Below are 12,531 nucleotides of genomic sequence, written 5' to 3' on the forward strand. Positions count from 1 at the left end.
GATCTTGATGGTATTACAATGACTCTGCTGCTGACGAATGTGGGAGAATTAACACTTTCGACATCCTGAGTCTTCTTATCCATGACACAGCTCCCTTTTATTTAGATTTCCCTTACAATCATAATGTTTTCCTCATGCCTATCATAGCTGAAGCTGCAAATGCTAAAGCTTGTCCATGTACAAGGAAGGACACAAGGGACTGATACTTAGCTTCCTCCTATCACCCTCCTACTTAAAACCATGGAAATTCTGAGAATTCAGACTCTGAAGCAACCTGTGTGTGGTAGTTCAGGCCTACCTGTGTCGGGAAGTGTATGTGAGGAAGAAATACCTTCCTATCCTTAGTCTACACAAAGCGACAAAAGAAAACACAGAGAGTCTAATAAATAGACAAATATATTACAAGAGAAAAATTGGTAGAAACTATTACTTGCAGTAAAAGAAAAGCAACTTACAATAAAAAAAACATTTTTAATCTGTACTTTAAGAAGTAAAAACTAATAATCCTTGATTGTATAAGGACATCAAGATGAATACTAATTCAGTGCTGGAAAAGCTGCATTGGTACAATTAGGAATACATTAAGAGCCTTTAAGTAAAAAAGAGCCTTTAAGTATTCATAACCTTTGAGTCAGTAGTTTCACTTACAGGAATATTGACTAAGAAAAAAAATTAAAATGTGCACAGAACTACATAAAAATCCACTGTCATGTTACAATAATAAAATATTTGAGGAAAATTTTATCCTTAAAGTTGACCATTTAACCCACACAAGAGAATGCTCTGCTGTATGTTGGTAAATTGAACACCAATAAAAATTAATTTATTAAAAAAAAAAAAGAGAATGCTCTGCATCTGAATGGTGCTTATGAAATTTATAGCAACAGCGAGAAAATGTTATGAATGCTATTTTTTCATAAAACAGGGCATAAAATTCTGTATATTATATGACCACTTTTCTGCAAGAATAAAATGCATGGAAAAAAAGGCCAGAAAGAGATTAAGTCCAAATGGTACTTGGTGGTTGAGTCTCACTCAAAAAGGATATAAGGTATTAAGAAAAAGAATAATTTTGGTTAGAAATGAAGGATTGAGCACATACACTTACTCCATTTACTCCTAAAAAATTCACAATAAAAGTTGGCTTTTTAAAGGTACAAATCACTAACGACAAAAATAAAGAAAAGAAAACTAAAACACAATTTTAGAATAGAAAGCAGAGGGCAGTAAGGAAAACCGGGAAGCAAGCCAGTTCACAGCACACAGCTCCCCAGAGCCTGATGAACAGGGACCTGGGCCACCAGGGATGAAGGTCTCTGCAGGAGGCAGTTAGATCCTGGGGTTCCCTCTCACTCTCTGCTCAGCCAGGTGATTTCCTCCCTTCACCCCCACAGTAGACTAGAGGTTTATTTTCTCAAGAGGGTAAAACAGATGTGGACACAAAAGAAGACAGGGACACAACAGGCACATAATTGAAATAGGGGGGCTGAGTTAGAGTTTACTGAGCTCTAGCCCTATCCTCCCAACTCCCAGAGTACCTACAATCACACATGGCTGCCCATCCAAGTAATCTTCCAAATAGCTCTTTGGTGTCCTAATCTTCAATATGAGCAGATGCCAAGGATCGCCAGACACTCGAGAAAACTACGTAACACGAATATCAAATAAGGGCAAAACGTAACAGGAAGGTTGGAAGGCAAAGTTGAAATCCCACAAACAAACAACACACCCAGGACACATGAAAGAGATAAACAGGAAAGAAAGAAAACTAGAAGACAAGTCCAGGATAGGAGATTGTCCCACCTGAGCAACAGACATGCTCGGGGGAGGAAGTGAAAGGCACCCAGCACAGTGGATGAAGAAAGATCCACACCCGAGAACATCACTGTGAAATTTCAAACCATTAAGGTCAAAGAAGATTCTACAAGCTTCAAAAATGGAAAAGAAATCTTTCACATAAAGGATCAAGAAATAGGACAGCAGCCAGCTTCTCTACAGCAACACTGACAAAAACTGTAGAAAACAAAAATGATTTCCAACTTAGCCAGACTGGTAGAGTATAGGGAAAAAAAAAAAAAGACAAGTTCTGATATGTAAGGACTCAGTTTTCTCCCTTATGCTTTTCCTCAGGAAGCTACTGGAAGGTGTACTCTCATAGGAGCAAAATTACAAAGAATAAGACAGGGAATGCATGTAATCCGATCTCACATCAAGAGGAAAGGAGCCTTTGGAAACCCAAGCAAGAGAGATTCTAAAACAACAGCTGTGAAGCAGCTCTGAAGCACCAGTCCTGTCTCCAGAAGAATCTTCAACAGGATGAAATGCATAAAAGAGATTTACACGACAATGTAAGTGTTTAGGAACTGAGTAACACACAGAATATGAAATGACCCAAACAAACCAGTAATTACAAGAAAAACAATACTAGACACGAAAGGAAAAGCAATCATTTTCAATTAGATGGCTCAATTCTCAACAGAATTTACGTATCAGTAATAGCACAATACACATGTTATTTTGAAATACGGAGGTAAGCACCAAGGAAATGAGCTAAAAGGAAATAAACTACAATAGTTGAAAGGGATCTATAAGGATCAGGAACATAAAAGTACAGTGACTGATTTTTTTTGTAACCAGCTAAAACATGTACATGTAAAACTCTGACATAACAGAAGATTTAAAATTTCTGGGGATTACGTTGGCTGCATCAGATATAACCACGCAAAATAAAATTTTAACGTCTACTACTCTGAAAAGACTCCCACAGTGACTTTGCTCACCTAGATGTACCCTTCCAATAATCTTCTGAGTGCCCACTCCTTTGGCGATACCTGCCCACCGACGGTCCACCAATCTCATTATATTACACCTTTCTGCACAAGCTTGGCTCATAATAGTCATCTGGGCACCTGGAGGTGGAGGGAAACATCAGATAATAAAAACAATATCCATGTTTGTGTTATAATTAAAAAACGCAGTCTGAGACCAGGGCAGAGAGCAAGTACACACCCAAGCTTTGGTCTGTGTAAAATTATTCATACCTAGCTGAATCGCCCTTAATTGCTCCTGCCATGCTTAATTCAACTTTTAGTTCCACACTGGAATCTGAAACACAGTGCAGAAACCTCACAAGGAGCGAAAGAATATGTTTATTTTTTTTAATTAAAAAAAATGCATTTTATTTATTTTTTTAAAGAATATCTTGTTTAAATAGAACAATTAGATGATATTTTAAAACTTCACTGACAGAAAGCAAAACTACCTAGAGAGGACTTCCAGAAACTCAAACTACGTCTACAGATGGAAATGCTAAGTTAACTATTTCTTTACTCTCAGATCCATCTTCACTGAGTATCTCTAAACATCTTATCAGACTATTTTTATTTCAAACTTTGGGACACTGTAATTTACCAGGTAAAACCTGCAGTCTGTTAAATAAATAAGAGCTGAACTCCCCATCTCTGGTCAACCATCACACTGTTTCCTTTGGGAAGAGGGCAGTTATTAGGACCTTTTCTCACGTGTACTCACCCACATAGCCAGAGCAGCCCTGTGCAGGAGACAGACATCTCTCTCTTTTTCCCTACAGTTCTAATCTCTTCCAAAGACTCTAGTCTACATACTTGAGGGCTCCACATTTCCATCTCAAAGCCTACAGGTAAAAAATTTTCTCCCTAAGTAATTTGCACTTTGGATTTCTCTCCTTACCAATGGAATTACTTTCTTGCAACATAAAACTTTGCACTGTTCACTTGTGACCGCTTGTCTTTTAGCCTTCTCCCCACTCTCAAATTCTGCTTCAACCCTGTACGTTTTATGCAGTTTCTGTTTCTGACTTTCCTTCTTCTAACTATAGCAATCAGCCTAGCTCACATCCTATTCCCCTCACTAGTGACAATTTCTCTGCTTTCCAAACCACACTGTGGAGGTTTAATTTAAAACAAGGGAACGGTTCTGACCCTGAGGGATACAGAATTTTCCAGATCTGTCACTGTCTGCAGTTTTCCTCAAATATCACCTTCTTTAGGTCACTTATTCATCTGTTCAAAAATCCTCAATGGCTCCTCCTCTTTATAAGATTAGCTTCAAACCACCTTGCCACAGCATCAAGAGTCCACCTCAATCTGGCCAAACTGCCTCCTGCTACAGACTGGATGTATGTGTCCCTCTAAAATTCCTATGTTGAAACCATCACATTCCTAATGTGATGGCATTAGGAGGTGGGGACTTTGGGAGGTGATCAAGTCATGGAGGGGAAAGATGAAACTCTCAGGAATGCGATGAGCATCCTTATACAAGAGACCCCAGGGAGCTCCCCCTCACCCTTTCTGCCATGTGAGGATGCAGTGAGATGAACTTCTGTGACCTAGGAAGTGGGTCCTCAGCAAATACTGAACCTGCCCGCACTTTCACCTTAGATTCCCTAGGCTCCAGAACTATGAGGAATAAATCTGTGTTTAAAAGCCCCTAGTCGATGATGGTACTCTTATAGCAGCCTGAACAGACACAGCTACCAGCCTCATACTCTGTTATAAACCCTCCACTGACAGGACCAAGCTTCCCTCTGCCTCTTACTCCCGCTGACCTTCCTGCAGGGTACCCCCTGCTGCCCCCTTCTCTGAATGCCAGTTATCCCTTAGGCCCAGCTCAAACCCCCCCCCTCTCCCCAACTGACTGGCCTAGCCCAGTGATCTCCTCTCTCATGCAGTTCCAACACTTCCTGTTCACTTTACTCATTAGGCACCTTACACCTAATGGGTATTGAAAGTTCCTGGCATTTGAGGAAGGTTAGATTCAAGAGGGCCCAGCAAAAATGAAGAAAAAAAACGGAGAAGGCAATCTCTTTTTTCTTCCTCTCTCTCCACTCTACTCCACAAAAGCTACCTATTGACTTAAAGTAAGCAAGCCCAAGACCAGAAGGGCCCCTTTAGCCACTCTCTTGCCTTTCCTCAAGCCTTGGCTCAAAGCCCTGAACTCTGTGGAGATAGGGCATTTTAGGTGCCCGCTCTGGGGAAGCCAGGCCTAAGCACCCCGGTCAGAGGGAGAATGTGGTCTTGACGGGTATTCAACACACATGTGATATTTGCAGTCATTGAATCGTGGCACCAAACAGATCAGGGGCTGAATCCAAAGTCTACTTGTGAACTCTGTCTACCTCAAGAGTGGGATCACCTCTCTAAGCTTTCTCATCTATCAAATAGGTTTAACAGTTGAATATGGCACATAGGGATAACCTGAGGATTACATGAAATTAAGATGATTTATAGTAAGCACTTAGTATGGTGCCTGGCACACAGTAAGGGCCCAATAAATGTTGAGTGCTAATATTAGGGTCTCTTACATACGTATTTGTCTCTCTCACTCATAAGAGCCCCATGAAGCACCAGTTAGTGAGTCTTACTCCCAAACACTCAGCACAGCACAAGTGCCCTGCCTACAGCATTCAACAGACATTTTTTAAACTGAATAATTAGATTTGTCCCTCCCAGGAAAGTATGCATCTTAAATACAAACTCCTAATGACAGCTGAAACCTAGCATGTTCTCAAATAATTGTGGATGAACAAATGGAAGAAAATATTACTTGAGCAGGGCCTTTTACTATTCTAGGAACTCAACCTAGTTGACAGCCTGAGTGAGCTACACAGAATTAAGACATACAAGACCACCAAGCCACACCCACACAGTGTTGTGTGATCTTATTAAAAAGCAGTTATTACTGTGAGAAAAGGTGCTAGCTGGTATAAGGATTATTTAAATCCTCAAGTGGGAAACTCCCTGTCTTCTGACCTGGCTGTTAGGTTAAGGGCAAGAACCCTGATTCATACAAGCTTTGACTCCTCAGTTCCTGGCAAAGTGCTGGCACACAAGCCATGCTGAAATATTTGTCTGACCTATACCGTACTCAGCTGCTTCTTACAGCTCCTTCTAAACCCATTTACTCCCAAATTTCTTACAGAGGTATCCTAAAAAGTCAGGATGCCAAGTAAGGGGAGGTAGGAAGATAAAGGACATACTGCAAAATTCAAAACCAGTTAAGAAATGTTTCAGGAATAAACCTGCTACAAACAAACAAACCGACTGGCAAGTGAAGTAGCCCCCAGGCTTATTAGCAGTGCAGAGGACTACTGCCAGCTTTAACAGGCATCAGAGTCTCTCCTTCTCCCTGCATCAGGTCAGAATGTCGGACAGATGGAAAGACAAAGACGGAGACATCACCTGAGTCAACAAAGGCTTTCACAGGATGTCCATTCACTTTGCAGTTAATATAAAGCATCACTACTTGGCCAAAACTTTCGGGAGCCTCTTCCATAGCTATTGTCATGTTTTCCTCAATGTTCTGTTGCCTGTAACAAACCAAAACCAAGTATAGTAAAATCATTATTTGCAGGAAGAGAAATCTGTTTCAAAGTCACAATATTAAAAACAGATTTGGCTTTCTCTTCAACCAGGTGGCTAAGTGGCAGACGCAGACATTGACCTTTGTGAAGACCCTGACGGGCAAGACCAGCAGTATCTGATTTTTGTGGGCAAACCGCTGAAGGATGGGCACACTCTCAGATGACAACAGCCAGAAAGAGTCCACCCTGCACTTGGTGCTGTCTGCAGAGTGGCACCATCAAGCCTTCCCTCCGCCAGCTGGCCCAGAAACACAACTGTGACGAGGTATCTGCCGCAAGTGTTTTCCTTGCTTGCACCCCTGCTCTGTCAACTGCTTTAAGAAGCGGGGCCACACCAACCATCTGCATTCCAAGAAGAAGGTCAAATAAGGCCCCTCCGCTAGGTCTTCCTTTGCCTGCCGGGCAGCCTCCTGACCAAGCCCAAGTACCAAGCCTTGGTACTTCAATAAAGATTCCCTTTCCTTACTGGGGGGGGGGGGGGGGGGGACCCCACAGATCAGTCACATCTTTTGCCCCTATTACAGAAGCTGAGTCATGGAAATGAACATTAGTGCTCTTTCCCACAACAGGTGAGGTAGTGAGATTCAGCTGGCAGAAAATCTAAAGGCACACACATGGCTTTCTCACAAAAGACAGCTCTGCTTCCTTTACAAGCTCAGAACCAGGAAAATTAACCTCTGGAGAGTAAGGGTCACAACCTTTTAATTCTGTAGAATGTCAGAATTTCACAAATGCTCCAACTTTACCGGAGGATTTACTGGGTATCTGGATACATTTTCTACGACCAGTGCATCAGAAATAGTTGGCAAATATAATACATGGGTGTTAACGGATTGTGCTGTGTCTGTGCTTAATCCCCGAGACTGGGTTTTCTACCTGTGAATGAGGGTAATGACGCCTATTATAGCGTGGCTAAGAGGCAGAAAGCATCCAGAACACACTGTTAACAGAAGAGGAGACACTCAGCAAATGCTGCATCTAACTACCTGGCTATCACTTAGAAAACCACACACAAAAATGACAGTTAACTTGGTCTGTCAAAACCGTTTCTTCAAACATCAGACATATTCTAATTCCTACACGAGAAAGGGATGGATTTAAAAGGGAGTTCTAGCTTACTCCCACATTTCATGCCTTCATTCTCCACCTCCTTCTAAAAACATTACCAAACACTACCAACATTAATGGAAACGAGGGCAGGGGCTGGGCAACGTACCTAAGACTGACACACAGACAGAACAGGGCCCGAGGATGGGGATAACTTACAACTACTGACCACCATCTGTCTGTGTAAGCAAACTTCCTCGGGAATGCAACTGCACCGTTCGTTTCCATACTGTCATACCATGAAAGGCTGCTTTGGTACTGTAGTGGCATACAGGAGTCCTAGCGACAGAGACGGCATGACCTGCAAACCCTAAAGTATTCATTGTCTAACTCTTTATGGAAAAAGTTTGCTGACCCCTGCTCTAACTCTAGTGCCTATCCTTTTTTGCAGTAATACTCTACCTTGAACTGAACTGATGGTTTTATCAGCCATTCTGTAATAATATATGAAACTCTTCAGAAAATCAAAGGCATACTTGTTTTATTTAGTCAGGGAGATATGCAGGCTATTATACCCCAGTGTACATATACCCTGAGTAATCACTGGTGCAGCGTACCAAATAAAACTTTAAGAGGCATTTGATAGAATTACACAGCTTTTCTCTTATGCCACATTATTAAATTTAGAAATGAACTAAAATTAGTTGTACACTCCTGACCTTGCATGGACTCCAACCAAGATAAATTTCAGCAAAATCCGATTCTGAGATAATACCAGTCACTTTGGCTATTCTGGGCCCTAGATGTAGAGTCACTTTAGAGGCACGAGGTCTTTTTTTAAAAGAGTGTACTCATTACCCCATTTCCTTAACCTCCCTTGGACCCTCATAGCTACATGAATATGCCTCATCTCACTGCTACTCTGCCAACAGCACAATGTTGGCACCCTCCCTCCCACCACTCCTGCTTCCTGGGTTGAACACATCTATTCATGAGAATTATGTCCGGTTCCCTCAGAGCTGCAATGAGGTCTAGTTCAGAGAACACAAATTTCTTCCTATTTTTCTTGGCAGATTTAAGTAGTGCGATGTTTTTTCAAAGACACTCATACACGAATACACTGATGCAATAAATGGGGGCACTTAACAGGAACACAAATGAATGGCTTGGGGCTGTCAACTGATTCTGACATATAATTTAAATTTCCCTGATTTCAAATGAAGTTAGAGAAGAAATAAAATAATCATTACTTGACTTCCAAGCTGACAGTATAAAAAAAATGACCCAGTTGGGCTTCATTCAAGTAACAAAAGAATATGACAAAGAACAGAGTTCTTAGTTATCCTGCAGCCCACCCTTACTAGCAAGAGGTACATTCCATGACCCCCAGTGGACACCTGAAACCACAAAGAGTACCGAATCCTCTACATGCTGTGTCTTTTCCTGTGCACAAATACCTATGATTAAGCTGCGTTTATCAGTAAAGCACAGTGAGAGAAGCAACAATCACTAATAATAAAACAGGACAATTATAATATTCTGTAATAAACACTATATGAATGCACTCTCTCAAAATATCTTACTGGACTGTATTCATCCTTCTCATGATGTGAGATGATAAAATGCTTACATAATAAGATGAAGTGAGGTGAATGACATAGGTTTTGTGACGTGGTATTAGGCTACTAGTGATCTTCTGGTTTATCTGCTTCTGGACTACATTTACCCACGGGAACATGAGATTGGATAAGGCGGGGGACTATGCACTAAGGCCTTCACTATTCACAACAAGAACTGAATGGGAGTCGGGAGCAGTTGTTCTTTCATTCTAAGGGACAAAGGGGCATCATCCTGCCTGTGACTAGTAATGTGACCAAAGCTGGCATTAGCATCACTATACCTGCTCTGGCCCCACCTCTTAAGATTCCGATCCATCAGATTTGGGAGTAAAGCATAAGCACCTGCATTTTTAAAGCTTCTTATGTGATTTTAACATAGCCCCAGGTGAGAACCACAGCATCAGAGAAGCTGGAGCTGGAAAAGTGTCTGGCACTCAGTTTATCCACTGAGCCAGGGCAAGAACGGTAGGACGAAAGCAGACCTAGGACTGCAGGGTTCCATCTGTCCTGAGCTGTCTCTAATCCACTAATGCTCAAGTCTGGGTTTAAATTGGGGCTCACGTATTATGTCTCAGGATTGAGATTCCAGTCAGTCAGCCTGTAGAGCCAGCCTAACAGGCTCACCAAGCTGGGGATTCTGCTCAATCCTGGGGTCATCTACCTGCAGTTGCATTAATGATGCACTGTGGGCTAGTCTCGGAGTCTTCAGTAAAGTTTTTGAAGAGAAAGTTATTAAGTTAGGGACTCGTGTACTTTTGTAATGTTGAATCAACGGGTGAGGAAAACAGAAGAGAGAATGACCTATAGGACTGCAGCTGCTATCTCAAATATGAAACAAGGACATTATGTTAGAGCAGATGCCCACCTGATAGCGGGTCACCTGTCATTTGGGAACTCCGGATTCTCTAAAGCTTGCTCTTTAGGTAAAGGGTCATTACCTTATATCTTCTTCTATTTTTGCCTGAGCTTCAAGATCAAAAGGGTCAGCAGAAAAGAGACGAATCCTTTCTTGCTCTCTCCGGGCTCGGTCCTGCTGCTGCTCCACCAGGACCCTAGAAAATTTCTCTACAAAAATAAGGGGGAAAGTCTTGAGTACCACTCTATTTCCATTCTTTATTAGTACTTTTCCAGATCAAATAGTTTCTCAAGATACAACTGTAAAGAGATGCAGAAAGGATGCCTCAGAATTACTGTAAATGAGCAATTACATTCATTTGCTATTTTCTAAGGCAAGACTATATCACCTAAATTCAGTATAAAGAAATAATTTGCAAAAATCATTTCTTCCTGTAAGAAGTCATCCCTACACATCCCTACATCCTAGCATCTCTGTTTCTACAGAGATGCTAATAATTCGATTGAAATCAGTGGGGATAACTATCTGCGTAGCAGATAAATGGCTCCACTGCTTTCCCCAGCTGCCCCTATTAACCTGGTATCTGGAAATAAAACAGAACACGACAACAGGGAATGTAGTCAATGATACTGTAATGACAAATGGTAGCTGCGCTTGTGGTGAGCACAGCATAAGGCAGAGACTTGATGAATCACTGTGTTGTATACCTGAAACGAGGGTAACATTGTGTATCAACTACACTTCATTTAAAAAAAACCAGAGCACTACAACCCGGTTTTTTCCTCTTCTAGTTTTCCTCCCTGTACAACACCTTCTGCCTTAAACCAGGTAAGTTAAATGCAAACTACTGTTAGCCTACCTACCTGACCTAATGAACTGGCAGCAAAGTGAGTAAACAGAAAATACTGCTTGCTACAAAGTGTACGTTACAAGAGCCACCTTAAATTTCTTAAATGAGGCTGCATTTCAACGTATAAACTTAAGTATGCCATCATCAAGGTCTTTGGTGACTAGATATGGGCTACATAAGAAATTAGACACCAAGATAATGGTCATATGAACTATTAATACACACAAAACGAATGAATCTAGAACACATTAAATTGAGCAAAAGAAGCCTGATGTGAGAGAGGACATATCGTATGATCCCATTTACGTGCTGATCAAAACCACAATTATCAGAATGGCAGTAGTCCATAAGGGGAAGAAACTGACTCGCTGCAGAGAATATACTGGAACTTCTGGAGTGAGAAAAATGTTCTGTATCTTGACTGGGGTGGTGGCTACAGGAGATGCCAAAACACAATGAACTGTATACTTAAAATCTGCATTTCTGTTAGGTAATTATTACGGTTTAAAAAATGGTCAACTGAAGAATGAGCTATTAAGTGTCTGTTACATTTTAAAATTTAATCAGTACAGTTTCATAAATCCAAGAGTAAAACTGAAGAAGTTTACAGAAAAAAAACTTTACTCATAAAGTTGATTAAAAGTAAACACTGTTTAATAGAAGAATGACTCAAAAACAGCTCCAAACTGTTGGCAACAACCCCACTACCATTACACTTAGGGTGGGTGAGAATAGGGGGTTCCACTTTACCACACAGGCTGACAGCACTGAACATACTTTCTGCAACTAAAAGCATTTCACCTGGCTTCAGCTGGCTTACTGGTACTCTCTCAACCTGAGAGTCTAACTGAACAATATATCAGTACCTAGATTACGTGCTGTGAAAATAATTTGAGGAAAAAAAAAACGTCAATGGAGGAGGCTGGTCAAGCTGGATTTCAGAACTCTTTGCAGTTGTAAAATCCTATCACTACTGTCAAGCAACTCAGCCTTTTATGACAGCACTAATTTACCTCTCAGAGAGCAACTGGTAGGTTCAAGAAATCCCATGACACAGTGGGTTGAACACACCAGTTGCTTGAGTTTCTCCACATGTGCGGCAACACAACTACTTCCCCTCAGGTCAGCTCCACAGTCTTCCATATTTATAAGCTTACCAAGGTCTCCACTGAGCAGAGCATCTGCCAGGGGTGGATTGCGTTCCTTCAGCAAGGACAGCTCATGGGGGTTGGCCAGCAACATGTCTCGGAGCAAGGCTGGATTGTCCAAGCCCTGAGGAGATGAAGCTATGTCTCCAGGAGATGAGTGGGACTGCTGTGCTCCTGGTGGCTGGCGCTGCCGGGAGCCTGACGAGCCAGGCACAGCTATACTACGGAAGTCTATTCGGGGTAAGTCTGTTGGGGAAAATCGGTTCAAAGTTTACTTCCAGTGACTCCATAAAAACAAGCATTTGAAGGAACAGCAGAACATTTGCTGGTACCTGGCATGTAGTACATGGTAACTGCAGACATCTGACCTTTCCCCTGCTCTCTCTCCTACGCTGACTCAATAAAAAGACTGTGGTCTGAGTGAACCCACAGGCAAGAACAGAGAAGGGGTGCCGACAACGGTAGTAACCCTAGATTTTTGGCTTAGTATCCCAGGAGAGATGACACATTTTTACTTGTGTTTTTAAAACATCAAAGCTAGTCTCAATAAATGTAACCACATAAATCTGGATGTAACTGAGAAAAATCCCAGTCCGCTTTGACATGTTTCA

General features: G+C 41.6%; 1 protein-coding gene across 5 annotated transcripts in view; it reads right to left on the reverse strand.

The window, feature by feature from the left end:
- Positions 1 to 12,531, reverse strand: part of DDI2 (DNA damage inducible 1 homolog 2) — a 41,757-nt gene that overhangs the window by 18,795 nt on the left and 10,431 nt on the right. For all 5 annotated transcript variants that reach the window (XM_072751122.1, XM_072751118.1, XM_072751119.1 and 2 more), the window contains exons 3-6: positions 11,930 to 12,166; positions 10,005 to 10,131; positions 6,219 to 6,346; positions 2,781 to 2,909 (exon numbers count right to left, since the gene is read on the reverse strand). In XM_072751122.1, coding sequence (XP_072607223.1) covers positions 2,781 to 2,909; positions 6,219 to 6,346; positions 10,005 to 10,131; positions 11,930 to 12,166 — 621 coding nt within the window. The remainder of the gene's footprint in view (positions 1 to 2,780; positions 2,910 to 6,218; positions 6,347 to 10,004; positions 10,132 to 11,929; positions 12,167 to 12,531) is intronic.

Source organism: Vulpes vulpes, chromosome 2, assembly GCF_048418805.1.
Source record: "Vulpes vulpes isolate BD-2025 chromosome 2, VulVul3, whole genome shotgun sequence".
NCBI lineage: Eukaryota > Metazoa > Chordata > Mammalia > Carnivora > Canidae > Vulpes > Vulpes vulpes.